Source organism: Pimephales promelas, chromosome 3 (assembly GCF_988280905.1).
Source record: "Pimephales promelas chromosome 3, fPimPro1.hap1.1, whole genome shotgun sequence".
Taxonomy (NCBI): domain Eukaryota; kingdom Metazoa; phylum Chordata; class Actinopteri; order Cypriniformes; family Leuciscidae; genus Pimephales; species Pimephales promelas.
Genome location: NC_142771.1, coordinates 24,255,705 through 24,273,970, shown reverse-complemented (window position 1 = coordinate 24,273,970; position 18,266 = coordinate 24,255,705). Strand labels below are relative to the sequence as shown.

Genomic DNA, 18,266 nt, shown 5'->3' with positions numbered 1-18,266 from the left:
CTAGCACCGGCTTTGAAATGAACAATGTCCACAGACAAGGTAGAGTATGTAGCATGATTTCATGAAAGTATGATGTATTTTACAATATCATCCAGAAACGAAGAAAAACAAAATAAATGACTATTGTAACGCTTGACGTAAAGTAAGTCAAATTTGTAGTTTTCTTATGTCTCATTAGAACTACAGAAACTTGACTCGATCTGGCAATCTTACATACCATGGTTATAGAAGACATAGGACCGCAAAGCGGAGGCATAAGTGCCTTTAACCCTGTTACGACTTGATGAACCACTGAAACTATTTTTGAAACATTATTTTAAGGTAAGAAATCTTACCTAGTGTTGCTTTAACTGTTATCTGAAACCTTTAATCAGGCCAATACGGAGCCAGGGTTTACTGCAACTCTTTACTTATGTATGGACTCACTAGACCAGCTAATTTAAACCAGCAGGGATTTAACCACAGAGAGGGAGAGAGAGAAAGCCTCTAGTCCTGAGTCCTGACACCATCAACTCAGATACGCATGCTATTTATCTTATGGTGCCCGAGCCTGACACAACAGTTTTTAAAAGTCAGCGTTTACTTTGAAGACATCTTGTAGTGCCTAAAATGAAAACTGAATCAGATAAAAATGTAGGCAAAAATCAAGATAATACACATTTTGCATGCATTTGCATATTTTTTTAGATTGAAAAAAGTGACAAACAGCATTGCCTGCACGCTGCACGCACATACACAAATGCACAGGCTCTGCCTCTGTTGCTCTGCAGCAGAAATCAGAGCGCAGTCAGCTAGTATGAGACGCCGCAGTGTTACGCTATAGCACAGCCAGAGAAAGGGACATGGAGGTTGTAAGTGATGATTAGCAATCCGGCACGAGGCCCTGCACCCATACAGCAGCCGGCTAATAAAGCACTATGCGTGTCACGGTTGATAAAAGACCTCCGTTCAATGACGACGCAGTAAAACGATGACGGCATCTCTCCCTCCCCTTGAGAACAGTGAGAAGAGCTGGGCAACTTGCGATCGCAGACCCTTCAAACGCATTAGGAGCAATTCTGCAATTAAATGCAGGCAAAAATACAAAGTAAAACTGTCCAGTTAAACGGAACCCAGGGGATTTAAGAAAGCAAGTGTGTATCGACTGCTCATGGCTATGATCCATTGACCTAGATGTGACGAGGGAGATAAATATCTTAAATAACCAGCCTGCAATGATAAAAGAGATAAATGGTTGCTGTTCACTAGCTAGTGAATGACGTTCTGAGAGCCAAAGGGGGAATTACCTTTAACGTACTCCAGCTGAGACATCTCTCAAACAAGGGTCAGTAAGTGGCTTTGTTTTCCTAAAGTCGTTACACTTTTTTATATAATGACAGATATTATTGTCTGACAGGAAAAAAGATGATATGATTAATCACTTAAAATGGCAAGCAAGTAGTTTGGTGCATCTAATTGGGCTGTGTAAAGTTAACGAATTCAAATGACCTTATTATGCCCAAAATTGGGATCGCAAGCGTGACACACAGAAAAAAATCGAACTTAAGCTTCAGGTGTAGTGATTATCAGGTGATTGTGTTGGCAGTGATATACGGGGCTTCTGCCGAGTAAGCAGGAAACTGATTCAGTTAAAAGCAAGACCCACAGGAATCCAGTTTCTGGGATACCGCGAATATTCTGTACTCCCAATGTGGATACAAACCTAAGCACAACCTGATACCAGTATACTTGCTTTGATAATAGGGGTGTAACAATATATCATGTCACATTACATCGCAATACAAAAATGCAACAATACGTATCATGGATAGTGACAATATGTATCGTGGATAGTTCCTCCAAAATCAAAATTACTGTGTGAGAAAAAAAGTTTTCAGAGTTTTAGTGTCAGTACTACATTAAACTACTATCTAATGTTGATTATAATGTATAAAAATGCATTGGGGGAATATTTGTGGGTCCTGATAGTGCCAAATGTCTGATGTTACCAGTAAAAAATGGCTTACATTTATTTTAAATATATCTAGAAAGAGTGCAAGCATATTCGTCTACAATAATTCTGTATTTTCAGCTTCAGAAGTCCAAGCCTATTCATTTAAACCCACAATGTAATATCAAAGCTAGCATTTTAATCAACAGTAAATTTTTTGTTAACCTTTATATGTCTTCGGAGTATCGCAATAATATATCGCGAGTTCAGTATTGTGATATGTATCGAATCTTGACATAAGGATATCGTTACACCCTTATTTGATAAGCTAGATTTTTTTCAAATATCTGGTTAAACATATAGGCTCCCTTACCATTGGTATGGGTCACATCATTTAATAAAGGATACAACATTACTAAATATTTTAAAAGCATGACAACATGTTCACTATCATAGTTTCAATCAGCTCAATCAGGGCACTGATCAGGGAGTCGGTTATTTTAAGGACTGTGCAGATTAATGTGCACAATGCACCTTAATGGAAGCTCTACAACAACAAAAAAAAACATGATCATGTGAGCCAACTACTCACCGCACATGACAACACGTAAAATATGTTTTAAAAAACAAACAATTATTTAATAATGTATCCGCATAAAAAATACAAAGCTAGACAGATAATGAACATAATCTAGCTAACATTTATAAATAATTTACAGCTGAAATGTTGCAACTTGCAGCAATCACAGTATTTATCATAATGTACTTTTAAATAACACAAAAATCCATGATGCTGTTGTTCATAAATGCCAGTAAGGATGGTGTACAAAAAGACATTGCCAGGGCCCATTGCTTAAGAAGGCCCTGTGATTTCAACCGAGGGGGATCCACAGCAACAACCTGCACAAGAGCCACAGATGCAGTCATGTTGCCATGAAATAGAGCCATCATTGTCCCAATGTGTAGTGAGTCAGGGTCCTCACCAGTGCCCGATTTCATGCACATAATGATTCACGACCAAGGGAGCTGAATTAGACGCACTCATTCAGGCATGGGCAGTTGCGCGTTTTCTCACTTGTTCCTGCTTTGCTGAAACGTTTTTCTAACTTTCAAGATCTGCAAGGCAATGTTCGTAGCCAAAACTATATGGTGTACACCTCAGGGAAAATGTCCTGGCGTTCAATATCGTAGGGGTCTGCCAGGTGCCGTTCTGCAGTATGGACAAACAGCGATATGTGCACTCTTTGCGCATGCGCAATGACTGGCGATTGCGATCTGAATGCGTGTGACCGTCTGGCTGTGGATTATTTGGCTTGCTGCCCGCATACTTATAAATAAAATAAATTAAATATTAATTTGGGAGGAAAATATTTTATTAGCTTGTAGCGACTGCGGAGAGAATTGAATATGACTAGTCTACATCTAATAAGGAAACCAGTCAGTTTTACAGCGTTGCCACTCATAATTATTCAGAAATATTTGATGGCTGAATGCAGCGACTAACCAACCAGAATAAGTAAAGTATTCTTGAAAGCAAAGTATGAAATCTGGATAACGTTCTTCAACCCATTAAAACATTCATCTTTCAACATTTCATAATTTACACGAACAGCCGAACCAAAAAGGTAAGTTTTAAAACCCACTGCGCATGCTGAGAGCGTTACAGCGAGACAAAATGCTGCATTTTCAGAGAGAGTGACAGAGAGAGACAGAGAAAGACTCCACATAACGACCCTAAGTCCTTTTCTAGCAAACTTCCCAGAGGTTTACAACTTATCAGCTCATGCCAAGTGCGACAGTGGACTTTTCCAATTGTTGCAAACAACCTTGTGACTCCATGTTCACTCACACAGGGTGATACTACAAGACGTTCACGAGAAGCGCGCTCAAAATCTCATACAGAGACAGGTTTAACAATAGAGTAGATTTCGAAAGATGCCAATGCATTAACTCACCCTGGCGTATTTCGAGGAGTAGGGGTCCTCAAACAGCGCCCACATGCGGGGTCGCCAGATACTCCACCTGCTGGTGTTGCGACCATCCTCCTGTAGACACAACCTCTTCAAGTCCCCGTCCGCACCGCCCGTTAGCGCCGGGTCGTCCTCTGGCAGGTCCGGCTCGGGCGTCTCGAAGCTGTCCAGCGCTTCCTCTGCGTCCCGATGCTGTCGGTAGTTCATCCAGCAGCAAGCCTCCACGTCCGTCTCATCGATACCCCAGAACGCGAGCTCCTCCTCGAAGAGAGGACCGCACACATCGTTGGGACAATGCAACTTCCCAGTGCGGTAGTAGTTGAGGATGAAAGCAAAGGTGGCAGGGTGACGGTCAAAGAAAAACTCGTCGGATTTGGGGTCATAGTCAAAGTTACTGAACGCATCTGGCTCCGTGAGCCAGGACAAGCGGGTCCCAGGCAGCGTCTTCAGTGTGCTGCGGTACGTCTCGTGCCGAACCCCCCCGCAGTTTATCACTATTTTCTCGCTGTCTGAAGGACAAGTCATGTCTGCGCTGTAACATGCTTTGTTGGACGACTTGTTTCCACCCTTGCGCCCTTTGAAAGAGGAGACACACACCGAACTGAGCATAGAGGAGCAGGGGGAGGGAGAGGAGGAGAGAGAACCGAGAGGGGAGGGGGGGAGGAGGAGCCTGCGGTGGGAGAGAAGAAGAGAAAAGAAAATTAGTGATGCTCATACTTTCATACATCATCAAGATGGTAAAAAAGTAACCTGCTTTTAACTCATCACATCATTCGTTCTTGCGCGAGTCGCGAATGTGCTCGGTGTAAGTGGTGCAATAATGGTCAAGTTCCTAAAATTCTGGAGAAAGTGCAAATATAGCCTAAGGCTGTTGGGAACATCATGAGGGGGCTTTTATGGTATTGATTGGGCCTCAAAAAGAAAGGACCCTTCCATGAACATTGTGTGATTTTATATTAGTGACGACCCTGGGAAACATACAACATTTGATGAATGTTGATGCAGGTGTATGGGATAAGCATTCTAATGAAGGAGTGAGTTGCACATAATAAACAGGAACGAGACCCCTCCTCTTTTGAAATGCCCACCCATCTCTCAGTTTCCATCTTTTACCATCACTCAGCTCTCATGTCCCTCAATTCACTAAAACACTCTGCTCAATTACAGGGAAGGGAGATGAAAATGACTGAATGTTTCACAGCCACCCCCCTCCTCACACCATGCTCTCAGTGTATCCAATAGAAAGAGGGAGAGGAAGAGAATGAGAGCGAGAAGAAGGGTGGGAGGAAGAGGGAGAAAAGCTAAAGGCAGAACGATTATTTGCTGAGCTACACAAAATAGGGAGAAAAGACTGCAGAGCATTAACTCTTAACACTATCCTTTGCTTTCTCTCTTTGGGCAGTACTAATGCTATGCAGACCATTCAGTACAGTCAGCCTTGGTTGCAGTCATAATTGTGGTAAGGATGCAATCTTTAAAATTACAATATTCTATTAAAAAGTGTTGGATTCATATGCACAAACATGCATTCATATTTTCATGGTGCTTAAAATGTTTGAATGTTTTGACTTCTTGGCCGTATAGTGAAACAAGTGAGTACTGCCGCTCATTTTCCAATCGAAATGTCCCATTTTGGAAATATGGAGCAGGGAAGCTATTATCTTTTTCTCTTGGGATTATCAAGCACTGTAAAAAAAGTGGTTTAAACTTTAAAAATTACTTTTGTTAGTGTAACCTAATGTAGTCAAATTAAATGGAATAAAACAACTTAATTTAGAAGTTACTAAACAAAGCAATTTTTTGATTGCCTAGCAAAACAGTGTACAAGGGTCAGATTTCACAGACAAATGTCCTCCTCTCATGTTTTGCTGTGCTGTCTTTTCCAGCTTCCACAAGAACTCTTGTATATCTGTGTGCCTCTAGTTTGGCTGCTCCAAACATATCTGTCAAACTGTCTTCCCTCATTCCTTATCTACTCTTATCCACTCTGCTCAGCTCACTGTTTCCCTTGCTTTCCCTTATGTCCCCCTGTGATTAAGTGTTGAAACAGTGAGTGAGAACCGTAGGAAGGAGAGAGGTTGAATCATACGAAAGAAGGTAAACTGATTCGCTGCTTCTGTAATTGAAGATAGTTAGGTTGGTTTCTACATTCAGCACCACGGACAGCGCATTGGTTTCAGTTAATCATTTAAAGCTAAGAACTGTATAAGCACTGGAAATATAGCTGAGCAATTAAAAAAAATGTATACCAGACATCCAAGGAACTGTCTTAAACATACTAAAATAAATCTCACCAATAATAAATTATAATAATATTTTTTTTTTAAATCGTAAAAATCAGGCATTATACATACTGCGCTATCAAAACACTATGTTTGCCTGAGTAGCCCAACATTCAACATTGGCTAAACCAATGGAGTATTTGTAAGGTGTTTAGATTTGTAAGGTGTTTAGGTGGTAAAATAAATAATTATAAGGAATAGGAATAGGAAACTCTGAAACTGAGGGGAAAAAGTTGTACTCACAAAGCAAAAAAAAAAAAAAAAGGCTTTGCCATAAAAGGGAAATCATTGTTAAGTGTGTGCCTGGATAAGGGGGAAGTACATTAAAGTGTATGTTCATTGGGATGGGGCTTGAATGTGTAAGGACAGATACGCCTATAAAAGACAACAGCACTCTATCGACAGAGAGCGAGGAGAGAGGAAAAACGGAGAGAACAGGTTACGGCCACTGAGGGGAATGTGAAGGAATGACTGCAGTAAAGGTAAATGAGGCTCCATTCGTAAATGATTCAATTTAGAGAAACAATTGTCAAAGAGAAGTGATACATACATGCACTATTATGTGATGGAAGTAGATCTGACCCATATCTACGCTACTGTTGTTCTTTCTTACAGTATGCTGTATTGCGTCTGCATTATACCCTCACTCTAACTCCCTTTCTCTCTGTCTGGTGCAGTGTTGGTTCCTTGGATATTTCTACTTGCTATCCCACTGCAGTTGAAGCTCAGCGGTGCTCAAAGGCCACCTAGAGGATTCGTCGGGGAACTGCACAGCACAAAATACTGCAGTACCCCCTCCTCTTGAAGCTTTCTCCCTGACTGAGGTATGAATGCCTTATGCAAACCATATGTCGATGCATTGTACAGGGTTGTGTCCCTTTTTAGCCCATACACTCTTTTAAGTAACAGAAATCACTTAACAAATGTAATATAAATGCTGATTTATACAAACCAAGCAGGTATTATCTCAGCCTCAACCTGCTGCTTGAGCCCAGTGATTGTTGAGGCTTTTTGCAATCCCTCTCTCTCTCTCTCTCTCTCTCTCTCTCTCTCTCTCTCTCTCTCTCTCTCTCTCTCTCTCTCTCTCTCTCTCTCTCTCTCTCTCTCTCTCTCTCTCTCTCTCTCTCTCTCTCTCTCTCTCTCTCTCTCTCTCTCTCTCTCTCTCTCTCTCTCTCTCTCTCACTCTCTCATTTGTGTGCACTAAGCTACTCTTAGCCGAGTTGCTCATATCGACGTCTCCTGTGGAAAAGCACTAAAAGAAAATAAATTAACAGAGCAAGGACGCTTGCGTACACAAACATAGAGACATTTGCAAAAAAAAACCATGTCACAGCACAATTAATTAGCTTAAAATGAATTTGTGCTGTGCAAAGACAAACTACACAGCATTGGCACACATGCATAATACGATATCCAGAAGGTCATCAGTCAGACTTTGACCTCTGCTTTGAAACTATATAATCACTCCGCTTTGACTGCTGAGAACAGAAGCCCTTTTCAAAAGGCCCACTCTTTTTCAGCCAAGAGAAAGAGATACAGGAAGGAGCTTAGAAGACTAATCTTACAGTGACAGCGCTGAGACATAGGCTCCATGACTATGTTCCCATATCTAACAATAATAGTGTTCTTAAGATAGTTATAAGACCCCCCCACCCCCATCCAGCCCCCAGCCCCAGCTTTCGTTAAAACCTAATTAATAAAAGTGCCCTCTCTGGTTAATTACCATCCCTTTATAGTCCCCTATTAAGTACTCAGGGAATGAAGCCGGAGAGAGATGGGATATAATTGTGTTAAGCCAAATCACACATGAACTTGATGAAAACTATTCTTAGAGGTGGGAAAGAATGGAGTATGGTGACCAAAAAAAAAAAGGAAATGAAATGAAAACCAGACGGAGGACAGAGAAGGTCATCTCAGGTGATCGGTAAGGGTCACACTGTCAGGAAGGGGTATATTAGTGAGGATGCGAAATCATGGAAAGGCATCAGCAAGAGGAAGTGTAAATGATTTAAATATCCAATAGGACGTGAGTAGGTGAAGGAGGGAGGGAGAAGGGGAGAGGCCAGAGACTGAGAGGAATAAATAGTAAAAGTTTAACTGGTGTGTGATACGATGAGAAAGTGTAGAGGAAGACAAAAACAAGTTAGTGTTGCTTAAACTGGTTGTTCTCAACTGGTTCAAGATCATGTCCCTATTACCAAACAATGAACATTATGTTAATATCATACTATAAAGTAGAATTAGGAGCACAGTCAAACATTTCAAGAACAAAAAACAAGGGGAAACGTTTCATCCTCCATTTTAACAGCTGATTTAGCTATTCTTAACTGTATTTAGCATTGTTATAATCTAAAGCTTTATCAGAATAATTTTTGGGGGACCCTCCAGTTGAGAATCATTGTTAGAGTATTAGCAAGATATGGGAGAAATGGGAGGATGAAGAGAGTTCCATCCACAGCCAAAATATACTTTTTACTGAGTATTGTTTGCAGTGATGATGCCCCCATCGCGCAGTGTAAAGCCTCAGTACCCTGACTGGGCAGAGGAGATTAACATTGCTCTTGCAATCGGATGATGGCAGAGCCGATAGAGAAACGACCTGCGCTCTGAAAGGAGTGCCAATCACTTTAGGAACATAGCTGTGTCTAGGTTTGAGGATGACTTTCGAGTCATTTGGTCCAAACTCAAGACACACAGTGCTGACGGACCCCACGCATTTAACTGATGACAAGGCAGTCAGAAAAACGGAGATCTGGTCTCACCGGAATCAGACATGGGGCTGTTTGTGACAGCCACGTCAGCTCCGGGAACGGGATAAGGAGCACCGAGTGGCGCGTTTCCCTGATACTCTAGAATACCTGTGGTAACAGAGAGATTGGATGGAAGGCATACAGCGGGCAGCTGTGCCAGATTTGGGCCAGCACTTCCTCGTTCTTTGAAAAGAACATCAGGCAGTGAGCGTTGTCTTTTGACGCAACGGGGAGCGAAGTTCCACGTCTTGGGGGGAAGTGTAAGCGTGAACGCTTTTGCGCGGGCATGAGACTTACATATAAATTTGATTGCTTTGGATGGAGAGCGTTTTATGATCGCCCTGCGTTTCGTGACATCTCTTAAATGCACGGACGGCGCTCGATCTTGAAAAAGACGCTCACTGCTCTTTTAGAAGTGTGTTTACAAAGAAAAGGATACGTCGGCGGCTAGTGTTGCTCGGACAGAGGGCTGAAGGTGGCGAAGACGGCCGGCCTCTTCAGGTGCTTTCCTAAGTTGCTTTCCTCCACAGCGGCGGCGGCTTCTCTCTGCATCCAGCGATGCCGAGAGCTTCGCTGAAGAGATGAAAATCAGAGAAACAGCCTCCGAGCCCCTGCTTATATACGCTAAACCACGCCCATCCTGGCGTGCTGTGACGCGATGAGGGCGCGAGCGCCCTTCATTGGGCGTGACATTACACGGACTTTGTGGCGGGCTGCTGCAGTTACCGCAGGGCAGCCAATGAGCACGCTAGACAGCCTGCTCTTTGTCTGTTAGCTGCTGCACTGCGTTGACAATGGACACACAAATTAAAGATAATTTTTGGATTCAATATCTCAAAAAGATTAATCTGTCCCATGGCGAAAGCTAACTTATGCAATACGAGAGAACCTCTCGTAAGAGAAATACACCTGCATCAAGCCAAAACATGTATCAAGGTGACACGGCTATGTGGGGAATAAAATCAGACACTCAATCATTGTGGGACATGAAACATGACAACTTAAAATGTAACATACTAGAAATACCTTTAAAAACAGGGGTTTAAGTCAGTGTGCGAATTAATTGAGTGACCTTCATGGAGCCTACTTTTTCCTGTCAGCACCTTAGCTAACAGTAAAATTATAAACATAAAAAAGTAAATAACTAAAGGTCGTCGTGACATATTAATAATTGTGTAAATATATATGATTATGTGACATACATACTGATTCGCCATGGATACCTACTCGAAGTGACTTTTATGGTAGCCTAATTAAATCATTCCATAATTCGCACGCTAGCTGTTTTAAGAGAGAAAAACAAAGTAAACCTGACTAGGCTACTTGTTGAATCCGTTGACTGGCAGAGGGTAGGCACTAGGCAGGCCTGGTCTTTGTTACACCGGGCACACAGACAGAGATACTTTTGTAACTTGAACACAAGATCACGAGTCACGACACAGACACAGCACAAACACCTATTTTACATACTTACTCGCTTTGGGTCAGGCTCTGTTCGCGTGCGTGCAGTGTGCGTGTTACTGAACACACGCACATGAACACACAAACTGCACAAAAACGCTACGTGAAATTTAGTGTTTTCTGACTGAATGGAGGGATCCTCTTGGCGCGGGGTCCGAATGAATGTAGGCTACTTAAACATAAGATTTTGTATTGTATATAATGGCAACAGTTGATGAATAATGTAAGAATTGCCAGTTCAAAACGTGCTATACTGCGTAGTCGCGCAGTTCCTTAAGTGATATAAAAGACTAGTTTTATATATTTATTTTATCGCCTATGTTTGACCTCTGCTACCCTTGCACCTCAAATACTCCCGTTTAGGGCATGGGTGTTACATATAATTTTCGCCTTAATAAATAAGCATTTCTATGATTTGACAAAGCTCGTGTTAACCAATTAGGCTACTTTTATTCCCTAAACGAAACAGTCTATCCATCCAAGCGAAACGAGCAGCGGGGAAACACCTCTCTGTTTCTTTAATCTTCATGCACTCACTCCATTAACAGTCTATCCCTTTCTTCTCTGTTATAGCATCCTTTCTTCCGTATCTTCACCTGCTCCCGTTGTCCAGGGTCAAAAAGACCGTAAACAGGTTGTAGACTGAGAGGTCTGTGAATTTATTTATGGCGAACAAGCAGCACGACTAGAAATGTTATTCCTGAAGCTGTCTGTCTCCCTTTATCTCTTCCGTCGGTTTTTTCCCATGCACCCTTCTTTCTCTGTCGATCTTTTGGGTTTGTAAATCTGTATTTCCATGCAATTTAGTCCTTAATCTAAAGGTAACATGGGATCCCTCTGTGGTGTTCCCTCCCTTCAGCTCTTTAAAGGGAAAGGTGGCAGCTGGTGCCCCCTCCCCAAACCCCACCCTGTGTTATTTAACCATATACACGCCAAGAATCTAACCTGTCGCTATCTCCAGCATTTCGTCCAGTGTCACGTTTTACACGATTTTTTAGCCCTTAAAAATGAACACATTCCAATACCCACTTCATATAGAATTATACAAAAATTAGTTAAATGAACGATTAAGTTTACGATAGATAGACTTGAACTCGCAAACTAGATCACATAAATTAAATAATCAATAATTGAAACTTAAAATTCACTTGTAAACTCCATTTATTTGAAATTCTACATAAAATGTATAGAATACAGTATAAGAAAGTATAAATGACATCCAGATTACTTCCACTACTGGCCAGTATGAGTGTATTTTACCTTGGTCAGTGTGTTTTCCTGCTCGTAAATTTCGAGTGTAAATCTGTAGCCCTGATCTCCAGTCACTCCATACAGATTTGAGTCTCCTTCTCATGGGAATTCCACACAGATTGTGTCGCTGTGTAAAAGAGACAACAAAGCTAAACCACTTAGGACAAGCACCAGACCAGGTCTCAGAATTCTGCTTAAACTGATTCAACATCCAAGAAAATCAAATAATGTAAACTGGGCAAAAGGAGGTAGATATTGGGAAAAAACATATCCTGAAGGGACACACCAACATTTGGAAACTTCTGAAATTGAGCTTTATTGCATACAAAAAGGTAGGATTATATAATATTCGAATTAAAATATTGTATCTGAGCACAATAAGAGGTCAAATGTGTCTAGACATGGTTAGTAACGTTTATTCTTTCTGATATTTTATTAATGACCATAACTGTCCCTTAGCCAATTTATCTGATTTTAATAGTTCTCTAAAAGATAAATCTAGCCTCCTTCACATAATCTTTCCCTGCTCCTGTTCCTTAACTTTATTAAATCAGTCTCTCTCTCTCTCTCTCTCTCTCTCTCTCTCTCTCTCTCTCTCTCTCTCTCTCTCTCTCTCTCTCTCTCTCTCTCTCTCTCTCTCTCTCTCTCTCTCCTTGGCCTTAAATCAGTTTCTCTCTCTCTTTCACATTGCAGGAGGCAGAGCTGGGGGAGGAGAGAGATGTCGCAAGTTCAGGTAGGTGGAGGAAACTGGGTGGGACAAAATTTGGACTAAACTGCAATATTCTTCCAAATTCTCTGTATTTTTTTCCCAGCACCCTCTCTGTCATGTTTTCGGCTCTCTTTATGATATAGTGTTACAGTGCAACCCTCTTGGGTTGTCTAGATTGTCCCTCAGTGAAATGCCTGCCTCCTCATGGTCTTTTGTCTTTTTTCTCGAGGATTCTTTTTTAACATACTTCCTGTAATCTTGAATGTTCATTTTTGAGTGAAAAATCCCTTTAAGGATAAAGAATACATAGCCACAAACCGCACACACTCCAGATCAATAAATCAATAATGTTTCCACCAATCACTTCTAACATGTTTTGTTCTCCATTTATTACAGACCCTCTGAGGGATGCAAGAAAAGAACGGAAATTAACCAATATTGATGAAACCATTTAAGTTCAGTGTTTAAGTTCAGATCAATTACAGCAAAATTTTCTTATACCACTGACATCCTATTTCTTCCATATGTCTGATTCTCAGTACTATACATTTTAGGAACACCTAAAATGTCCAGTAACAGGCCTCTACCACCATCTTCTTCCCATTTCACCCCGCTTTGTGCAATATCAGCAGCTTGTGATGTTAAGGGAGGCATAGGTACCATAAAACTGTCCATATACAGACTGCTTTTGCCCCTGTGGGGCAAAGGGAGAGGTGGGCGAGGCAGCCGGGGTTGACATGATAAAGTGGATGGAGCTTTGTGAGCAGGGAGTCGGCTGTGAGCCCCGCTCTTGGTAAGTTTCCCATTAAAGGTAGTTGCATCCAGGACGGAGCGAGGAGACAAATCTGACCTGAAAAAGAGGATTATCAATGACTAAGAAAAAGAAAGAGAAAATGATTTAGTGGGTAACGAGGAGGCACATGGCACGCAGTAAAGTATTAATACATTGCATGCACGCACTAGTGCTTTGAGGTCCATTATCTTCTTGCCTTATCTCTATGCTGACCATTCACTCAGCCCATATATTACTTTGTCAATAGAAACCCATTTGGGAGATTGTGGGTCCTCTGAGACTAAAGCTCTTCATTCTTAGGAAACATCTTAGTACACTGCTTTCTCAAAAAACAAGCTAAAACACATGAAGTTTTAAGCGCTCTTAAAACAATTTGTTCTTAGTTATGAAGTCAGCAAAGCAGATATACCACTTTAAAAAAACATGCAGAGGTGTGTGAATTAGTGTCAATGTGTGTTTGTGACCTTGAGTGCAGCCCACCAATCAAGAACTGACAAGGTTCAGGAGGCCAAGCCAGATGGTGAGATGAGCTATGGTACACTAAATCATTTCAGTCTGCCTGCAGCAAGCCAACATGAAAAATAAAGCATCCATCTGATGTGCCATATTCAATGTTGGATTAACCTTAAGCCTAATGATTATTAATGGGATCATTCACTCAGGTCTGTCATCATTTATTTACCCTCATATTGTTTCAAACCTGCATGACTTTGTGTAACACACATTGTGGAACTATTTTGAAGAATGTTTCAACAGTCTTTGTTCATACAATGAAGATAAATGTGATCCAAAACAACGACAAAAACAAATGCTAAGACAACTTTTGAAAAATATAATGTAAAAAATAAGTGTGTTCTACAGAAGATAAAAAGTCATACAAGTTTGGAATGAAACGGGGGTGAGTAAATAAAGACAGAATTGTACTTTTTAGGTGAACTATTTCAATTAATGACCTAAAAACTGTTGTGATCAGATCTGACCCTGAAGGTTTGACCATGTTTAAAGACATTATTTGATCAGTTAGATAACTAAAAATGTATTATGCGCACTGTAATTCTAACTAATCATAGCAGTGAGATATCTTGTCTGCAGTTCTGTGGTACACGTTCAAAAGTCAAGAACCAGTTGTAGCTTTAACTGCATGATTCACCATAGGCAAGATCAGAGATTTACATCACCCCCTGAAGTGATGTTCTTGGGATGGATGCTTTGCTCTAATGGTATCCAGAAAGCTGATTACTCAAATAGTACATTATCCTCCACTTACATCGTGGGATTGAATCTGATCAGTAAACCTTTTGATCTCAATCATCACTTTTGAGAAGTCACCACTGCTGACCTCAGATCTCGGAATTACCATTTAATCCACCAGTGCATTCACACTGCCCTCTAGGGATGGAGAGTTACCTGTGAAAGTGCTTGAAGTCTGCCTTGGTTGTGCTACGGGCTGGTTCTTGCATGAACGCTGGAGCCGTTTCCAGCTGTCGGTAGAGTGCCTGAGTAAAAGCAAGAGAAGTGTGAGTCATTCCATCAGCCCAGAAGCTCAGGTCAAGATAAAACAGCCGGAATGCTGCTGAATCCTCATAGCTGTGAGAGTCATCCATTAAGATACTTTACATGAATTAGCATTTTTTAATATCAATGTTTGAAATTCCCTCGTTCAACCCCCTTTAAAAATACATTTATATTCCCCACTCTCCAAAAAAGCTCCTTAAGCCCACTTATTAGGTTAAAGAAATATTCTGGGGTTGATATGAGTAAAGGGAAAGTTCACTCAATAATCCACGTTTTGTCATTATTGACTCTTCTTTATGTTGTTTCAAACCTGTTTGACTCTCTTCAGTGGGACACAAAAGAAGATATTTTGTGAACATCGTATGTATTTCAATGACAAAAATGTTGTATTCCAAACTCGTTGGATTCCTGAATCCTTGCCGAGTCCAATGATACCAAACTAGCTATAGGTTTTGTCTTACGGTTTGTGTAGCGTTGTGATTTAGCTTTTAAAAAATATTTGCCGAAATCTTCGAAACCATTACTCTGATCGAGACGAAACCACCGTCAGAAGTTTGGAAACATAAGTTGCTGGCCATAGGGTAATGCCCAAATGCAAAAATATTGATAGTAATGGGTAGGAATATCCAAACAAAGTCACGTGTCATTCATTTTTCACATGTTTTTTTTTTTTCATATTTATGTCTATAACTCCGAAGCGAATTAGGATATTTTCACCAAATTTGACACACACATGTATGGGCTCATTCTGAGAACACATGAAAAAAATGTGGTTTTGCCTTTTGGTGGCGCTATAATAGAACATAACACGCTATACTTAACAAACGCATTGGTGTAACATTACGAAACTCGTTTTTTGCCATCAGCACAATCCCCTGAAGGTACTCCAAAGATGTCAAGACAGCGCCACCTTTTGGTCAAAATTATAACAAAATTTCTAATAATGCTTATAACTTTTGAATAAATCTGCGTATTTGAATGCCACTGGTCTACAGTTTTTTTCATCAGTCAAACCACATCACATCGATTTTGTAACTGCACCACCTATTGGTCGAAAGTAATAATCCATTTAATCACATGTTTATGTTAATGTATGTGATTTTTCAGCCATTTTGCCTTAATTCATCTTTAAATGACTTTCACTTTCGGTGCCCAAATGGAAGTGAATGAGGCTTTGCGATTTTTTTTATCTTGGCCTATGTGAAATTCTGCATCCATTGTATGATATATTTATTTATTCCCCCTCGGAAGGGCAACATGAGCAGAGAAGGGCATATGGGCAGTTGCCCGGGCAACCTGAGCAACCCCCTGTGCAGTCCCTATTGAACAGAGTGAGCTAACTTGGTTTGTTTGGGATCTTGCTTCAAAAACAAAGTGACATCACCCACAATCGCTGATAGCACCTTTAATACTGATTACCAAAAAATAAATAAATAAATAAATAAAGCAAAATTTTAGAATACAGTGGCACACTTACAATGGAACTGAATGGGGCCATTTTTGAAAACAGAAATGCTTCTATAAAATAACTAAAATAATTAATTTTCCTGTTAAATCCTGTGCATTATTTACGCTGATGAAGTTGTAAAATTATATACAACTTTACACAGAAAATGTATCAAGTGATTGTTAATGTTTTCACACTAACATCATGTTACAATAGATAATTGCTTACAGCATCTATAGGACTTGATAGAAGTCACTTCCATTGTAAGTGATTCGCTGCTTGTGACCCAGATTTGAGCTTTTTTAAAAGAAAGGGATGGACAAGTGCAAACTTCACCTGGGCCTATAATGATCATCTTCTTCATCTCACCTGTATCTTGCTATATTGTTCACCAAGAGGTGTACATGCAGCTAATTGACCTCTGTACTGGTCCCGCATTTCACTGATGGGGTTAGAGACCACTCGCACCGTTGGATGGTCTCTGAGCTGCGGAAGATCAAACATACCGGTAAATGGCAAAAGTGTAGGCCTGTATACAGTTCCAAAAACAAAAAGGACATTCTCCAAAGAAAAACTATCTTTTATACACACACACACACACACAGAGAGAGAGAGAGAGAGAGAGAGAGAGAGAGAGAGAGAGAGAGAGAGAGAGAGATCTCACCCTCTGGGCCAGGTCATTGAGGAAGTGTGTGGTCCAGTGCGGAGGGGCTTTAGAGTGGATTTCATTGTAAAGAGGTCCATTTAGTGGCTTTCGGTCATGCTCAGTGTGTGAGGTGAGAGAGAAGTGAACAGAGGACGGCAATCTGTTCTGACGCTGGAGGACTGGAGGAAGAGGGGCATTCTGGCAGTGACAAGAATGTTATAATGATATTTGTAACAAATCTTGTTTCTTCAGGTCTTTCATGTTCAGTAGCTACGTTACATATACAGTATATGTTCAGTACACATGGTATCAAAGCTCTAATTAACAACAACAACAAAATCCCACACTAGTCTCTGAAAAAGTGTAATTCTTAGTTATTCTACAATTGTTTTGTAAATGTAAAAATAGTTAATTTAGGCGTTTAAAACCGACTTTGTTATTTGGATTCTTTTGTTATTTGGTTCAGTTTCGTTTTTGGTCAAAGTAATGTTAGGCTAACTTAGTTGCTAAAATAGCTGTCAGCTGTAAGTAACAACAACTGTTGTAACTTTGGTTACTATAAATAATTTTGTATAAATCGACAGGTGGTTACCCTACCTTGCATGTTTTTAAATAAAAAGGAGAAGGCTGCAAATACATATGTCCAATGGTTGTGCTAGTTTGGACCTTTCGTCTGTGGTTATCCATTTGACTAATCCACAAAACTGAAAATAAACAAACAAATAGATGCAGGAACTCCTATCCGTCGAAAATTAACGTTACTGAAAAGACCCTTGATGTGTTTAGTCACAGATAAACCATCATAGGAATGGAATTCGGTTTAGTTTATCTGCTGCTATGGAAACGACCGCACGTCCTAGCGGTCAGATAAATTATTGCGCGTGGAATAAACGGTAAAATAGTCCTCGATCATATGTGAGCTTAATTTTTGAATAAACATTAACCCATAGTTAAAATGCTGAAACAATAAAATAAAGTAAAAACAAAAAATAAAACTTTAGAAAGAAATAACAGAAATTTCTGTCACTATTATACTACGATGAGAAGATTTTAAAATATATATTTCCACTTGTTTTTTCTTGCTTTTGTGACAGACAAATTAATTTAACATTCGGGAGGTTCACAACATTAGATGTGAATTTAATAAAAATCTTTTTTAAGTTCTGTGTCAGCCAAATTTCACCCAAAAATCAAAAGTAAGAAAGGAATTATTTTGAAACCATTTCGATAAAATAAAAAAATATATGAGAATTCATCAAAGTTAGTTAATCTTTCATGAACCATAATGCAAAACAAATGCTCCCTCTCATTAATAGTAAATAAATTGAGATGAATATTAATAGAGATACATACAACAATGGGACTACAATGGGAAATTTGGAGGCAAATGTGCTTATTTTTTTCATTAAAACCTCGATCCATTGCCCATTGACAAAGCCTCCCCCATTGAAATAGGAGATATTTCAAACCAATATATTTTCAGTTTATGGTGCATTTGGTCTCTCAAATCCT

The 18,266-nt window shown here is 40.2% G+C and overlaps 2 protein-coding genes and 1 long non-coding RNA gene across 12 annotated transcripts in view; 1 reads left to right on the top strand and 2 right to left on the bottom strand.

The window, feature by feature from the left end:
* The window catches only part of kcnc3a (potassium voltage-gated channel, Shaw-related subfamily, member 3a), a 73,842-nt gene extending 62,586 nt beyond the window's left edge, over positions 1–11,256 (bottom strand). For 5 of the 10 annotated variants that reach the window (XM_089128547.1, XM_089128549.1, XM_089128550.1 and 2 more), the window contains exons 1-2: positions 10,407–11,256; positions 3,886–4,570 (exon numbers count right to left, since the gene is read on the bottom strand). In XM_089128547.1, coding sequence (XP_088984673.1) covers positions 3,886–4,570; positions 10,407–10,468 — 747 coding nt within the window. In that variant the 5' untranslated portion in view covers positions 10,469–11,256. The remainder of the gene's footprint in view (positions 1–3,885; positions 4,571–10,406) is intronic. The other 5 variants (XM_089128552.1, XM_089128553.1, XM_039686491.2 and 2 more) reach the window with 2 other exon arrangements.
* Positions 5,597–12,422, top strand: LOC120489582 (uncharacterized). The gene is made up of 3 exons (XR_005624791.2): positions 5,597–6,664; positions 6,860–7,006; positions 12,338–12,422. It is a non-coding gene; the product is annotated as an uncharacterized LOC120489582 (long non-coding RNA).
* On the bottom strand, positions 11,936–18,261 carry saxo3 (stabilizer of axonemal microtubules 3). Its single transcript, XM_039686493.2, has 5 exons — positions 17,352–18,261; positions 16,773–16,952; positions 16,478–16,594; positions 14,554–14,642; positions 11,936–13,203 (listed from the first exon to the last, which is right to left on the bottom strand). The coding sequence occupies exons 1-5, from the start codon at positions 17,439–17,441 to the stop codon at positions 12,849–12,851; spliced, it is 831 nt and encodes a 276-aa protein (XP_039542427.2). The 5' UTR covers positions 17,442–18,261; the 3' UTR covers positions 11,936–12,848.
* Between the last annotated feature and the right edge of the window lie 5 nt (positions 18,262–18,266).